The sequence below is a fragment of the Oncorhynchus keta genome, chromosome 19, assembly GCF_023373465.1.
Source record: "Oncorhynchus keta strain PuntledgeMale-10-30-2019 chromosome 19, Oket_V2, whole genome shotgun sequence".
NCBI lineage: Eukaryota > Metazoa > Chordata > Actinopteri > Salmoniformes > Salmonidae > Oncorhynchus > Oncorhynchus keta.
This window is the reverse complement of record NC_068439.1, coordinates 84539566-84557065: the sequence shown is the minus strand read 5'-3', so window position 1 is coordinate 84557065 and position 17500 is coordinate 84539566. Positions and strand designations below refer to the sequence as shown.

The following is a 17500-nucleotide window of genomic DNA, read 5'->3' as shown; positions in this document are numbered from 1 at the left end:
ATGACTAGACTACTAAATACATTGCCTTGTATAGATAGAGGCATGACTAGACTACTAAATACATTGCCTTGTATAGAGGCATGACTAGACTACTAAATACATTGCCTTGTATAGATAGGGCATGACTAGACTACTAAATACATTGCCTTGTATAGAGGCATGACTAGACTACTAAATACATTGCCTTGTATAGAGGCATGACTAGACTACTAAAATACATTGCCTTGTATAGATAGGCATGACTAGACTACTAAATACATTGCCTTGTATAGAGGCATGACTAGACTACTAAAATACATTGCCTTGTATAGAGGCATGACTAGACTACTAAATACAATGACTAGACTACTAAATACATTGCATTGTATAGAGGCATGACTAGACTACTAAATACATTGCATTGTATAGAGGCATGACTAGACTACTAAATACATTGCCTTGTATAGAGGCATGACTAGACTACTAAATACATTGCCTTGTATAGATAGAGGCATGACTAGACTACTAAATACGTGTATAGATGCATGACTAGACTACTAAATGGTTGCCTTGTATAGAGGCATGACTAGACTACTAAATACATTGCCTTGTATAGAGGCATGACTAGACTACTAAATACATTGCCTTGTATAGAGGCATGACTAGACTACTAAATACATTGCCTTGTATAGATAGAGGCATGACTAGACTACTAAATACATTGTCTTGTATAGATGAGGCATGACTAGACTACTAAATACATTGCCTTGTATAGAGGCATGACTAGACTACTAAATACATTGCATTGTATAGAGGCATGACTAGACTACTAAATACATTGCCTTGTATAGAGGCATGACTAGACTACTAAATACATTGCCTTGTATAGATAGAGGCATGACTAGACTACTAAATACATTGCCTTGTATAGAGGCATGACTAGACTACTAAATACATTGCCTTGTATAGAGGCATGACTAGACTACTAAATACATTGCCTTGTATAGAGGCATGACTAGACTACTAAATACATTGCATTGTATAGAGGCATGACTAGACTACTAAATACATTGCATTGTATAGAGGCATGACTAGACTACTAAATACATTGTCTTGTATAGAGGCATGACTAGACTACTAAATACATTGCCTTGTATAGATAGAGGCATGACTGGACTACTAAATACATTGTCTTATATAGAGGCATGACTAGACTACTAAATACATTGCATTGTATAGAGGCATGACTAGACTACTAAATACATTGCATTGTATAGAGGCATGACTAGACTACTAAATACATTGCCTTGTATAGAGGCATGACTAGACTACTAAATACATTGCCTTGTATAGATAGAGGCATGACTGGACTACTAAATACATTGTCTTATATAGAGGCATGACTAGACTACTAAATACATTGCCTTGTATAGAGGCATGACTAGACTACTAAATACATTGCCTTGTATAGATAGAGGCATGACTAGACTACTAAATACATTGCCTTGTATAGAGGCATGACTAGACTACTAAATACATTGCCTTGTATAGAGGCATGACTAGACTACTAAATGCATTGCATTGTATAGAGGCATGACTAGACTACTAAATACATTGCCTTGTATAGAGGCATGACTAGACTACTAAATACATTGCATTGTATAGAGGCATGACTAGACTACTAAATGCATTGCATTGTATAGAGGCATGACTAGACTACTAAATACATTGCCTTGTATAGAGGCATGACTAGACTACTAAATACATTGCCTTGTATAGAGGCATGACTAGACTACTAAATACATTGCCTTGTATAGAGGCATGACTAGACTACTAAATACATTGCCTTGTATAGAGGCATGACTAGACTACTAAATACATTGCCTTGTATAGATAGAGGCATGACTAGACTACTAAATACATTGCCTTGTATAGATAGAGGCATGACTAGACTACTAAATACATTGCCTTGTATAGAGGCATGACTAGACTACTAAATACATTGCCTTGTATAGAGGCATGACTAGACTACTAAATACATTGCCTTGTATAGATAGAGGCATGACTAGACTACTAAATACATTGCCTTGTATAGAGGCATGACTAGACTACTAAATACATTGCCTTGTATAGAGGCATGACTAGACTACTAAATACATTGCCTTGTATAGAGGCATGACTAGACTACTAAATACATTGCCTTGTATAGATAGAGGCATGACTAGACTACTAAATACATTGTCTTGTATAGAGGCATGACTAGACTACTAAATACATTGCCTTGTATAGAGGCATGACTAGACTACTAAATACATTGCCTTGTATAGAGGCATGACTAGACTACTAAATACATTGCCTTGTATAGAGGCATGACTAGACTACTAAATACATTGCCTTGTATAGAGGCATGACTAGACTACTAAATACATTGCCTTGTATAGATAGAGGCATGACTAGACTACTAAATACGTTGCCTTGTATAGAGGCATGACTAGACTACTAAATACATTGCCTTGTATAGATAGAGGCATGACTAGACTACTAAATACGTTGCCTTGTATAGAGGCATGACTAGACTACTAAATACATTGCCTTGTATAGAGGCATGACTAGACTACTAAATACATTGCCTTGTATAGATAGAGGCATGACTAGACTACTAAATACATTGCCTTGTATAGAGGCATGACTAGACTACTAAATACATTGCCTTGTATAGAGGCATGACTAGACTACTAAATACATTGCCTTGTATAGATAGAGGCATGACTAGACTACTAAATACATTGCCTTGTATAGATAGAGGCATGACTAGACTACTAAATACATTGTCTTGTATAGAGGCATGACTAGACTACTAAATACATTGCCTTGTATAGAGGCATGACTAGACTACTAAATACATTGCCTTGTATAGATAGAGGCATGACTAGACTACTAAATACGTTGCCTTGTATAGAGGCATGACTAGACTACTAAATACATTGCCTTGTATAGAGGCATGACTAGACTACTAAATACATTGCCTTGTATAGAGGCATGACTAGACTACTAAATACATTGCCTTGTATAGATAGAGGCATGACTAGACTACTAAATACATTGCCTTGTATAGAGGCATGACTAGACTACTAAATACATTGCCTTGTATAGAGGCATGACTAGACTACTAAATACATTGCCTTGTATAGAGGCATGACTAGACTACTAAATACATTGCCTTGTATAGAGGCATGACTAGACTACTAAATACATTGCCTTGTATAGAGGCATGACTAGACTACTAAATACATTGCCTTGTAATTTTGAATTCTGTAAAGTAAGTGAGGAAGAGGTAAAAACATTTTTTTTAATCTATCAACAATGACAATTCAAGTCAGTCTGACAACTTGGATGGATTTTAAAATTAATATTTGTTTTAATTTCACCTTTATTTAACCAGGTATTTATATATATAACCCTAACCCTTTATTTAACCAGGTATTTATATATATATAACCCTTTATTTTATTTAACCAGGTATTTATATATATAACCCTTTATTTAACCAGGTATTTATATATATAACCCTTTATTTAACCAGGTATTTATATATATAACCCTTTATTTAACCAGGTATTTATATATATAACCCTAACCCTTTATTTAACCAGGTATTTATATATATAACCCTAACCCTTTATTTAACCAGGTATTTATATATATAACCCTTTATTTAACCAGGTATTTATATATATAACCCTTTATTTAACCAGGTATTTATATATATAACCCTAACCCTTTATTTAACCAGGTATTTATATAACCCTTTATTTAACCAGGTATTTATATATATAACCCTTTATTTAACCAGGTATTTATATATATAACCCTTTATTTAACCAGGTATTTATATATATAACCCTTTATTTAACCAGGTATTTATATATATAACCCTTTATTTAACCAGGTAGGCCAGTTGAGAACAAGTTCTCATTTACAACTGCGACCTGGCCAAGATAAAGCAAAGCAGTTCCACACATACAACAACGCAGAGTTACACATGGAGTAAAACAAACATACCGTCAATAATACAGTAGAAAAAAATAAAAATAAAAGTCTATATACCAACCCAAACCTAACTGTGCTTTCGGACAGAGAGATCCTCCTCTCTCTACTGCAGCATGGCAAGCGGTACCGGAGTGCCAAGTCAAGGACAAAAAGGCCTCTCAACAGTTTTTACCCCAAGCCAGCGGACTCTGAACAGGTAACCTAATGGTTACCCGGACTATTTGCACAAACCCTCTTTTACACTTCTGCTACTCTCTGTTCATCATATATTCATAGTCACTACATGTACATACTACCTCAATAAGCCTAACTAACCGGTGTCTGTATATAGCCTCTCTACTGTATAAAGCCTCTCTACTGTATATAGCCTCTCTACTGTATTTAGCCTCTCTACTGTATAAAGCCTCTCTACTGTATATAGCCTCTCTACTGTATATAGCCTCTCTACTGTATATAGCCTCTCTACTGTATTAAGCCTCTCTACTGTATATAGCCTCTCTACTGTATAAAGCCTCTCTACTGTATATAGCCTCTCTACTGTATAAAGCCTCTCTACTGTATTTAGCCTCTCTACTGTATATAGCCTCTCTACTGTATATAGCCTCTCTACTGTATATAGCCTCTCTACTGTATTAAGCCTCTCTACTGTATATAGCCTCTCTACTGTATAAAGCCTCTCTACTGTATATAACCTCTCTACTGTATATAGCCTCTCTACTGTATAAAGCCTCTCTACTGTATATAGCCTCTCTACTGTATGTAGCCTCTCTACTGTATATAACCTCTCTACTGTATATAGCCTCTCTACTGTATATAGCCTCTCTATTGTATATAGCTCTCTACTGTATAAAGCCTCTACTGTATATAGCCCCTCTACTGTATAAAGCCTCTCTACTGTATATAGCCTCTCTACTGTATATAGCCTCTCTACTGTATATAGCCCCTCTACTGTATAAAGCCTCTCTACTGTATATAGCCTCTCTACTGTATAAAGCCTCTCTACTGTATTTAGCCTCTCTACTGTATATAGCCTCTCTACTGTATATAACCTCTCTACTGTATATAACCTCTCTACTGTATATAGCCTCTCTACTGTATATAGCCTCTCTACTGTATAAAGCTTCTCTACTGTATATAGCCTCTCTACTGTATATAACCTCTCTACTGTATATAGCCTCTACTGTATATAACCTCTCTACTGTATATAGCGTCTCTACTGTATATAGCGTCTCTACTGTATATAGCCTCTACTGTATAAAGCCTCTCTACTGTATATAGCCTCTCTACTGTATATAGCCTCTCTACTGTATATAGCCTCTCTACTGTATAAAGCCTCTCTACTGTATATAGCCTCTCTACTGTATATAGCCCCTCTACTGTATATAGCCTCTCTACTGTACATAGCCTCTCTACTGTATAAAGCCTCTCTACTGTATATAGCCTCTCTACTGTATATAGCCTCTCTACTGTATATAGCCTCTACTGTATAAAGCCTCTCTACTGTACATAGCCTATCTACTGTATATAGCCTCTCTACTGTATATAGCCTCTCTACTGTATAAAGCCTCTCTACTGTATATAGCCTCTACTGTATTAAGCCTCTCTACTGTATATAGCCTCTCTACTGTATATAGCCTCTCTACTGTATATAGCCTCGCACTACTCTTTTTCACAGTCTTTTTACTCTTGTTTTTATTTCTATACTTACCGATTGTTCACCTAACACCTTTTTTGCACTGTTGGTTAGAGCCTGTAAGTAAGGTGTACTACACTGTAAGGTCTACTACACCTGTTGTATTCAGCATTTCACTGTAAGGTCTACTACACCTGTTGTATTCTGCATTTCACTGTAAGGTCTACTACACCTGTTGTATTCATCATTTCACTGTGAGGTCTACTACACCTGTTGTATTCAGCATTTCACTGTGAGGTCTACTACACCTGTTGTATTCAGCATTTCACTGTGAGGTCTACTACACCTGTTGTATTCAGCATTTCACAGTAAGGTCTACTACACCTGTTGTATTCAGCATTTCACTGTAAGGTCTACTACACCTGTTGTATTCTGCATTTCACTGTAAGGTCTACTACACCTGTTGTATTCTGCATTTCACTGTAAGGTCTACTACACCTGTTGTATTCAGCATTTCACTGTGAGGTCTACTACACCTGTTGTATTCAGCATTTCACTGTAAGGTCTACTACACCTGTTGTATTCAGCATTTCACTGTGAGGTCTACTACACCTGTTGTATTGAGCGCAACTGACAAATAAACGTTGATTTGAGGTGCATGCTGCTAACTACTGTATGGGTTGATTTGAGGTGCATGCTGCTACCTACTGTATGGGTTGATTTGAGGTGCATGCTGCTACCTACTGTATGGGTTGATTTGAGGTGCATGCTGCTACCTACTGTATGGGTTGATTTGAGGTGCATGCTGCTACCTACTGTATGGGTTGATTTGAGGTGCATGCTGCTACCTACTGTATGGGTTGATTTGAGGTGCATGCTGCTACCTACTGTATGGGTTGATTTGAGGTGCATGCTGCTACCTACTGTATGGGTTGATTTGAGGTGCATGCTGCTACCTACTGTATGGGTTGATTTGAGGTGCATGCTGCTAACTACTGTATGGGTTGATTTGAGGTGCATGCTGCTACCTACTGTATGGGTTGATTTGAGGTGCATGCTGCTACCTACTGTATGGGTTGATTTGAGGTGCATGCTGCTACCTACTGTATGGGTTGATTTGAGGTGCATGCTGCTACCTACTGTATGGGTTGATTTGAGGTGCATGCTGCTACCTACTGTATGGGTTGATTTGAGGTGCATGCTGCTACCTACTGTATGGGTTGATTTGAGGTGCATGCTGCTACCTACTGTATGGGTTGATTTGAGGTGCATGCTGCTACCTACTGTATGGGTTGATTTGAGGTGCATGCTGCTACCTACTGTATGGGTTGATTTGAGGTGCATGCTGCTACCTACTGTATGGGTTGATTTGAGGTGCATGCTGCTACCTACTGTATGGGTTGATTTGAGGTGCATGCTGCTACCTACTGTATGGGTTGATTTGAGGTGCATGCTGCTACCTACTGTATGGGTTGATTTGAGGTGCATGCTGCTACTTACTGTATGGGTTGATTTGAGGTGCATGCTGCTACCTACTGTATGGGTTGATTTGAGGTGCATGCTGCTACCTACTGTATGGGTTGATTTGAGGTGCATGCTGCTACCTACTGTATGGGTTGATTTGAGGTGCATGCTGCTACCTACTGTATGGGTTGATTTGAGGTGCATGCTGCTACCTACTGTATGGGTTGATTTGAGGTGCATGCTGCTACCTACTGTATGGGTTGATTTGAGGTGCATGCTGCTACCTACTGTATGGGTTGATTTGAGGTGCATGCTGCTACCTACTGTATGGGTTGATTTGAGGTGTATGCTGCTAACTACTGTATGGGTTGATTTGAGGTGCATGCTGCTACCTACTGTATGGGTTGATTTGAGGTGCATGCTGCTACCTACTGTATGGGTTGATTTGAGGTGCATGCTGCTACCTACTGTATGGGTTGATTTGAGGTGTATGCTGCTAACTACTGTATGGGTTGATTTGAGGTGCATGCTGCTACCTACTGTATGGGTTGATTTGAGGTGCATGCTGCTACCTACTGTATGGGTTGATTTGAGGTGCATGCTGCTACCTACTGTATGGGTTGATTTGAGGTGCATGCTGCTACCTACTGTATGGGTTGATTTGAGGTGCATGCTGCTACCTACTGTATGGGTTGATTTGAGGTGCATGCTGCTACCTACTGTATGGGTTGATTTGAGGTGCATGCTGCTACCTACTGTATGGGTTGATTTGAGGTGCATGCTGCTACCTACTGTATGGGTTGATTTGAGGTGCATGCTGCTACCTACTGTATGGGTTGATTTGAGGTGCATGCTGCTACCTACTGTATGGGTTGATTTGAGGTGCATGCTGCTACCTACTGTATGGGTTGATTTGAGGTGCATGCTGCTAACTACTGTATGGGTTGATTTGAGGTGCATGCTGCTACCTACTGTATGGGTTGATTTGAGGTGCATGCTGCTACCTACTGTATGGGTTGATTTGAGGTGCATGCTGCTACCTACTGTATGGGTTGATTTGAGGTGCATGCTGCTAACTACTGTATGGGTTGATTTGAGGTGCATGCTGCTACCTACTGTATGGGTTGATTTGAGGTGCATGCTGCTACCTACTGTATGGGTTGATTTGAGGTGCATGCTGCTACCTACTGTATGGGTTGATTTGAGGTGCATGCTGCTACCTACTGTATGGGTTGATTTGAGGTGCATGCTGCTACCTACTGTATGGGTTGATTTGAGGTGCATGCTGCTACCTACTGTATGGGTTGATTTGAGGTGCATGCTGCTACCTACTGTATGGGTTGATTTGAGGTGCATGCTGCTACCTACTGTATGGGTTGATTTGAGGTGCATGCTGCTACCTACTGTATGGGTTGATTTGAGGTGCATGCTGTTACCTACTGTATGGGTTGATTTGAGGTGCATGCTGCTACCTACTGTATGGGTTGATTTGAGGTGCATGCTGCTACCTACTGTATGGGTTGATTTGAGGTGCATGCTGCTACCTACTGTATGGGTTGATTTGAGGTGCATGCTGCTAACTACTGTATGGGTTGATTTGAGGTGCATGCTGCTACCTACTGTATGGGTTGATTTGAGGTGCATGCTGCTAACTACTGTATGGGTTGATTTGAGGTGCATGCTGCTACCTACTGTATGGGTTGATTTGAGGTGCATGCTGCTACCTACTGTATGGGTTGATTTGAGGTGCATGCTGCTACCTACTGTATGGGTTGATTTGAGGTGCATGCTGCTACCTACTGTATGGGTTGATTTGAGGTGCATGCTGCTACCTACTGTATGGGTTGATTTGAGGTGCATGCTGCTACCTACTGTATGGGTTGATTTGAGGTGCATGCTGTTACCTACTGTATGGGTTGATTTGAGGTGCATGCTGTTACCTACTGTATGGGTTGATTTGAGGTGCATGCTGCTAACTACTGTATGGGTTGATTTGAGGTGCATGCTGCTACCTACTGTATGGGTTGATTTGAGGTGCATGCTGCTACCTACTGTATGGGTTGATTTGAGGTGCATGCTGCTACCTACTGTATGGGTTGATTTGAGGTGCATGCTGCTACCTACTGTATGGGTTGATTTGAGGTGCATGCTGCTACCTACTGTATGGGTTGATTTGAGGTGCATGCTGCTACCTACTGTATGGGTTGATTTGAGGTGCATGCTGCTACCTACTGTATGGGTTGATTTGAGGTGCATGCTGTTACCTACTGTATGGGTTGATTTGAGGTGCATGCTGCTAACTACTGTATGGGTTGATTTGAGGTGCATGCTGCTACCTACTGTATGGGTTGATTTGAGGTGCATGCTGCTACCTACTGTATGGGTTGATTTGAGGTGCATGCTGCTACCTACTGTATGGGTTGATTTGAGGTGCATGCTGCTACCTACTGTATGGGTTGATTTGAGGTGCATGCTGCTACCTACTGTATGGGTTGATTTGAGGTGCATGCTGTTACCTACTGTATGGGTTGATTTGAGGTGCATGCTGCTAACTACTGTATGGGTTGATTTGAGGTGCATGCTGCTACCTACTGTATGGGTTGATTTGAGGTGCATGCTGCTACCTACTGTATGGGTTGATTTGAGGTGCATGCTGCTACCTACTGTATGGGTTGATTTGAGGTGCATGCTGCTACCTACTGTATGGGTTGATTTGAGGTGCATGCTGCTACCTACTGTATGGGTTGATTTGAGGTGCATGCTGTTACCTACTGTATGGGTTGATTTGAGGTGCATGCTGTTACCTACTGTATGGGTTGCTAAACAAAAGAACAAAAAACAATCCATAATATAGAAACAGACACATACAATAAAAACAAGTCACATTCAAATTCAAGTCACATCTTTTGACATGAAGTTTTTGCCTCTGCTGTAAACTCATTGAGACCCCTAAAAGAGTTCTGCTGCACTCACAATAATTCCCCTTTTTACAGTTTATGACCATTGCAATAAATGCTACAAAATCCACTCAATTTTTTTTTTTTCAATTTTTTTTATTTTTTTAAACATGCAAATATATCAAGATGAATGAATCCCTTCGGTTCGTGGAGTGAAATAATCGGGATAATCTCTTATCTGGGTTCATGGAACAAGTGGCAACAGCGTCACTCTGTGGCGCAACTATGGAACTACACCGTAAAGCGGTAGCGGAGGGTTGCCATGGCGCCGCGTCACAGTGACCAGAGCGGACCGACCTAAAGGGGCCAGGCGTGTGGAGTCTGCCATGTCGCTGTGCCTTTCCCCCTAGCTAGCTTTTAGTAGATCTCCCCCTAAATGTAGAGGCCAGTAAATGACCCATATATCTTAAATAGATAGCTAAAGAGCCATGGACATAATTCTGGCATTAAATGCAGGGTTACATGTTACTAGGGTTACAGGCTTTGTTGTTGTTAGCTAGACTGCTAATTTAGCTAACGTCGTTAGCTATATAACTAGCTATCCAGAGCTAACGAGCGGTGCTGGGTTAGCAAGGCAGATAGCGAGTTTATCTGGACTAGTCGGCGACCAAGTTGACCAGACAAGAGTCACCGAGACGCCAAGGTTCATCTAAAACGAGGTGGGTTGATAAATGCCTCTTTCCAAACTTTTTTACATTTAAAATGAGCCTAAACAAATAGCAAATCGATGTAAATAAATGTTGATTAAACCTGGTGATGTAGGGGGTAGCTGGGGATTTACGTTTTGCAACGGAAAGGCTTTTATAACTAAGCCAAGATAGACCACAGTTTATCGTTTCCAATGGGAACTAATGAGTCATAGTGGCCAGAAGAAGCAAGAAGTTGGTTTGCGAAGCGAAACACCCGGATATCTTTATTGACGCCAGTCTAGTAGACATCTGCATATTTCCGTCAGGGAACGCATAGCTCTTTGAAGTGCGCGTATTCAATAACTTAACTCGCTTTTGCACTCCTTTATAAACAGCTTGATTTAAAAAAAAAAAATAATAAAAAAAATGTTTTTACAAAAGGGTGAAGTCTACAAAACTTAGTCCGTTCTGTTCATAACATATTTGAGTTTTGGTAACAGAAAGCTGCATTGAGATCAAATGTTTTAATTGATGAGAAGATTTGCAGAATATCGGACAAAATCTATCTTGTTCCATCTTCACTGCCCGCCAGTGGGCTTCCGCTATAACTACCAAATTTGGTAGTGAGCGGAAACGCTAACCGGATGCTTCATATTTATACATCCAGTGAAATATCTGTGCGTTTACGGTTTACTCTTTACTGTTTAAGAACCAAACGGAAGCAAACAGGGTGTAAACAGAACGAAACGGGGCAGCAGGACCTACCTGAATTTGTCCAATAGAAACACCATTTTCTGTTCAAAACGTTTGTTTGCGCTAACCTTTTTTGGACTCATCACACGCAACTGCTACTGTTTACATTCTGTCACTTTTATTCCTATTCTTGTATTTGATTTGAACATCGCAGCGGTCTAAGGCACTGCATCGCAGTGCTAGAGATGTCACTACAGACACTCTGGTTCGAATCCAGGCTGTATCACAACCGGCCTTGATTGGGAGTCCATAGGGCGGAGCACAGTTGGCCCAGCATCTTCCGGGTTTTGTTGGGGGAGGCCATCATTGTAAATAAGAATTTGTTCCTAACTGACTTACCCAGTTAAATAAAGCTACAAATAAATAAAAAAATACAATGACAAAATGGCTAGGATGTTAAGCCTTAGAGAGAATGATTAAGGACCGAATTAAGGATGTGTACCTATTGCCTTTGTAGTACACTAGGTTATATCAAATCAAATCAAATTAATTTATATAGCCCTTCGTACATCAGCTGATATCTCAAAGTGCTGTACAGAAACCCAGCCTAAAACCCCAAACAGCAAGCAATGCAGGTGTAGAAGCACGTATCAATGTTATTGACTGGTAGGGAGCCTACACAGTCGGTGATACAGTGTAACAGGACTAATCTGAATCATCGGATGACTTCTTCTGTGTATCCATCTTATCCATGAAGAATCTCCTGTCAGAGGGACCACATGGATACGGAGAACATGCCTCCCCTTACGAGGACAACCGAGATGCGGAGCGTCAGAGTCGTCAGTCCCGCAGCAGGAGCACGGCTGGGAAAGGCTCCGAGGCGTCGGTACCAACTCTGAAACGGGACAAGAGTCGGGACGGAGAAAGAGATGAGAGGGACAGCTGTGCTGGGGACCAGGCTAAGACACGGACACCGGAAGTGGATCCCGACCGGGACCGCATGTCAGACAGAGAGCATCGGAGGAGCAGCTCTTTCTACTCTGAGGACTACGAGAACCTAACACCCTCGGAACACACGCTGTCGCCCTACTCCCGTACGCCCTCCCCCAGCCCTCGCAGAAAGGGACCTCGCGCCAAGACGGTCTCCAGCAGTCCTCTACACAAAACAGGTACTGTACACCCACACCCACCCACGCCAAGAGGGTCTCTGTACCCGCACCAAACAGGTACTGTACACCCACGCGATGTCTCCAGTAGATAGCAGTGTAGCTCGCTAGCACACTTCAAATGTGGTCTCTGTACTACTCTATGGTGTAACTTGTTATGTAGTTGTAACAGAGATGTCCTAGTTGTTATCTAGTTGTAACAGAGATGTCCTAGTTGTTATCTAGTTGTAACAGAGATGTCCTAGTTGTTATGTAGTTGTAACAGAGATGTCCTAGCTGTTATGTAGTTGTAACAGAGATGTCCTAGTTGTTATGTAGTTGTAACACATAGAGATGTCCTAGTTGTTATGTAGTTGTACCAGAGATGTCCTAGTTGTTATGTAGATGTAACAGAGATGTCCTAGCTGTTATGTAGTTGTAACAGAGATGTCCTAGTTGTTATGTAGTTGTAACACATAGAGATGTCCTAGTTGTTATGTAGTTGTAACAGAGATGTCCTAGCTGTTATGTAGTTGTAACAGAGATGTCCTAGTTGTTATGTAGTTGTAACACATAGAGATGTCCTAGTTGTTATGTAGTTGTACCAGAGATGTCCTAGTTGTTATGTAGATGTAACAGAGATGTCCTAGTTGTTATGTAGTTGTAACACATAGAGATGTCCTAGTTGTTATGTAGTTGTAACAGAGATGTCCTAGTTGTTATGTAGTTGTACCAGAGATGTCCTAGTTGTTATGTAGTTGTAACAGAGATGTCCTAGTTGTTATGTAGTTGTAACACATAGAGATGTCCTAGTTGTTATGTAGTTGTAACAGAGATGTCCTAGTTGTTATGTAGTTGTAACAGAGATGTCCTAGTTGTTATCTAGTTGTAACAGAGATGTCCTAGTTGTTATGTAGTTGTAACAGAGATGTCCTAGTTGTTATCTAGTTGTAACAGAGATGTCCTAGTTGTTATGTAGTTGTAACACATAGAGATGTCCTAGTTGTTATGTAGTTGTAACAGAGATGTCCTTGTTGTTATGTAGTTGTAACAGAGATGTCTTAGTTGTTATGTAGTTGTAACAGAGATGTCCTAGTTGTTATGTAGATGTAACAGAGATGTCCTAGTTGTTATGTAGATGTAACAGAGATGTCCTAGTTGTTATCTAGTTGTAACAGAGATGTCCTAGTTGTTATCTAGTTGTAACAGAGATGTCCTCGTTGTTATGTAGTTGTAACAGAGATGTCCTAGTTGTTATGTAGATGTAACAGAGATGTCCTTGTTGTTATGTAGTTGTAACAGAGATGTCCTAGTTGTTATGTAGTTGTAACAGAGATGTCCTAGTTGTTATCTAGTTGTAACAGAGATGTCCTAGTTGTTATCTAGTTGTAACAGAGATGTCCTAGTTGTTATGTAGTTGTAACAGAGATGTCCTAGTTGTTATGTAGTTGTAACACATAGAGATGTCCTAGTTGTTATGTAGTTGTAACACATAGAGATGTCCTAGTTGTTATGTAGTTGTAACAGAGATGTCCTAGTTGTGTGTCCCAGGTGTGTACTGTGTGTAACCCTGTGTGTGTGTGTCCCAGGTGTGTACTGTGTGTAACCCTGTGTGTGTGTGTCCCAGGTGTGTGCTGTGTGTAACCCTGTGTGTGTGTCCCAGGTGTGTACTGTGTGTAACCCTGTGTGTGTGTGTCCCAGGTGTGTACTGTGTGTAACCCTGTGTGTGTGTGTCCCAGGTGTGTACTGTGTGTAACCCCGTGTGTGTGTGTCCCAGGTGTGTACTGTGTGTAACCCTGTGTGTGTGTTTCTCCTCCATAGGCGTCCGTCGGGGTGTGTCTCGCCCTCCCCGCGTGGGTGCCCAGCCCCAGCGGGCTCAGCGTTGGGGGTACGGACCGAGTCCCAGAGCCTGATCAAGGACACCACGGCACCCCTAAAGATCTTGACCTGGTGACCAAGCGCATGCTGTCGGCCCGCCTGTTGAAGATCAACGAGTTACGCAACGCCCTGGCAGAGCTACAGCTCCACAGCGACCAGATAACTAAGGAGAACCGCATCCTCAGACAGGTAAACCAACTAACCCTGACCCCTTTTAGCATGGGTATTGCCAAGGGCTTCCACAATTTAAAAGTAGTGAACTGGGTAGGGTTTTCTACGGATTGGGTGCGATCAGCCAATGATCAGAGGGTTGTGTTGTTCATATTGGGTTGCCTATAATTTGTACATTTCTTCTATTTCACTGCCAGTTAGTGGCCACAATACATGAATGACACATAATATTTGGTTTAGGTCAATCACCAATATGAGGTTTATGCTTTTTTTTCAAACGCAAAAGAAGAATAAAATGGACTACTTTAAAATGGAGATAGCCTCAATGGGTGATGTCACGGACGCCATAATAAATCAGATACAGAATCCTCAATCTATTTCAAACGGCCTGTCTGTGTGTGATTCCTATAGCTCCAGCACCGCCAGGAGAGGGCGCTGCAGCGATACGACGACACGGAGAGTGAGATCGCACAGCTGCTGTCGCGCCACGCCAACGAGACCACAGCTCTGCGGGAACGTCTACGGCGGACACAGGAGAGAGCGGGACGCTGAGAGGCGACTCAAAGACACACAGGTACGGAAAGCCAGAGGACTCCTACTGACCAGATCTAAATGCAGAAAGTGTTTGCTTTTTGTTGAAGACTACAAAATAAATCAAATCCCTCCCTCCCTCCCTCCCTCCCTCCCTCCCTCCCTCCCTCCCTCCCTCCCTCCCTCCCTCCCTCCCTCCCTCCCTCCCTCCCTGCCTGCCTGCCTGCCTGCCTCCTGCCTCCCTCCCTCCCTCCCTCCCTCCCTCCCTCCCTCCCTCCCTCCCTCCCTCCCTCCCTCCCTCCCTCCCTCCTCCCTCCCTCCCTCCCTCCCTCCCTGCCTGCCTGCCTGCCTGCCTGCCTGCCTGCCTGCCTGCCTGCCTGCCTGCCTCCCTCCCTCCCTCCCTCCCTCCCTCCCTCCCTCCCTCCCTGCCTGCCTGCCTGCCTGCCTGCCTGCCTGCCTGCCTGCCTGCCTCCCTCCCTGCCTGCCTGCCTGCCTCCTCCCTCCCTCCCTCCCTCCCTCCCTCCCTCCCTTCCTCCCTCCCTCCCCCCCCTCCCTCCCTCCCTCCCTCCCTCCCTCCCTCCCTCCCTCCCTCCCTGCCTGCCTGCCTGCCTGCCTGCCTGCCTGCCTGCCTGCCTGCCTCCCTCCCTCCCTCCCTCCCTCCCTCCCTCCCTGCCTGCCTGCCTGCCTGCCTGCCTGCCTGCCTGCCTGCCTGCCTCCCTCCCTCCCTCCCTGCCTGCCTGCCTGCCTGCCTGCCTGCCTCCCTCCCTCCCAACCCTCCCTCCCTCCCTCCCTGCCTCCCTCCCTCCCTCCGTCCCTCCCTCCGTCGTCCCTCCCTCCCTCCCTCCCTCCAGGAGCAGCTGCAGCGTAGCCAGTCGTCCCTGGGTCGTCTGAGGCGTCTGGCAGAACAGCAGGAGTTAGGTCCCAGGGAGGAGCTCACCAGGAGACTGGAGCAGGAGAGGGCCAAGGACCAGGAGAACCAGCTAAAGATCAAGGTACAGTAGCTACTAACACACTACAGAGACCATCTCCTGCACATGTTAAGCAAATATCACACATCACAGAGCTCTTAAGGTGAAGGACAGGACACTAGTTCTCACACACGCACGCAGGCAGGCAGGCAGGCAGGCAGGCAAGCAGGCAGGCAGGCGGGCAGGCGGGCAGGCAGGCAGGCAGGCGGGCAGGCGGGCAGAGCAGTAGCTATCCTCTTGGTGACGTGGTTTCTGTTCCTGTAGGGGGCGATAGACCAATATGACACCAATGTCTATGAAAATTCCACATTCCAGATTTTTAAGAGGGTCGTTAAGCCTTTTAGTTTTCAGAGTGTTTCCTGCACCTACCGAACTCAAATCCGAGACGTCGGATTACAACGAGACTGTAGCGTTCCAATAAAGCGACTATTGGACTTTAAAAAAAAGTGTTTTGTCTTAAGTTTGTAGGTGCAAGAGTGTAAATAATTAAATGTATCAATTATCGGTTTCACATGCTAATTTCTGTCCATTACGAACCAACGGTGTGCTAGCTTCTTGTAACATTTCTGATACAGTGCCAGTCAAAAGATCATTCCAGAGTTTTTCTTTTATTTTTACTATTTTCTAAATTGTAGAATAATAGTGAAGACATCCAAATGGAATCATGTAGTAACCATAAAAGTGTTAAACAAATCAAAATATATTTTATATTTGAGATTCTTCAAAGTAGCCACCCTTTACCTTGATGAAAGTTTTGCACACTCTTGGCATTCTCTCAACCAGCGTCATGAGGTAGTCACCTGGAATACATTTCAATTAACAGGTGTGGCCTTGTTAAAAGTTAATTTGTGGATTTTATTTCCTTCTTAATGCAACAAAATATCTTTGTTTCTTGGGACCTAGAACTAGTATCTCTGTTTTTTTCCGAGTTTAAAAGTAGAACGTTTGCAGCCATCCACTTCCTTGTGTCTGAAACACAGGCTTCCAGGGAGGGCAATTTTGGGGCTTCACCATGTTTCATCGAAATGTACAGCTGTGTGTCATCCACATAGCAGTAAAAGTTAACATTATGTTTCCGAATGACATCACCAAGAGGTGGAATATACATTGCTGAAAAAAATAAAGGGAACACTTAAACAACACAATGTAACTCCAAGTCAATCACACTTCTGTGAAATCAAACTGTCCACTTAGGAAGCAACACTGATTGACAATACATTTCACACGCTGTTGTGCAAATGGAATAGACAACAGGTGGAAATTATAGGCAATTAGCAAGACACCCCCAATAAAGTAAGTGGTTCTACAGGTGGTGACCACAGACCACTTCTCAGTTCCTATTCTTCCTGGCTGATGTTTTGGTCACTTTTGAATGCTGGCGGTGCTTTCACTCTAGTGGTAG

The 17500-nt window shown here is 42.7% G+C and overlaps 1 protein-coding gene across 1 annotated transcript in view; it reads left to right on the top strand.

Moving 5' to 3' along the window:
• The first annotated feature begins 10457 nt into the window (after nt 1-10457).
• Nucleotides 10458-17500, top strand: part of lca5 (lebercilin LCA5) — a 47177-nt gene continuing 40134 nt past the window's right edge. Inside the window, 7 exon segments of the mRNA XM_052468987.1 lie at nt 10458-10742; nt 12163-12574; nt 14372-14431; nt 14490-14617; nt 15011-15135; nt 15137-15173; nt 15982-16122. Of these exon segments, the coding sequence (XP_052324947.1) occupies nt 12406-12574; nt 14372-14431; nt 14490-14617; nt 15011-15135; nt 15137-15173; nt 15982-16122 (660 nt within the window). The 5' untranslated portion in view covers nt 10458-10742; nt 12163-12405.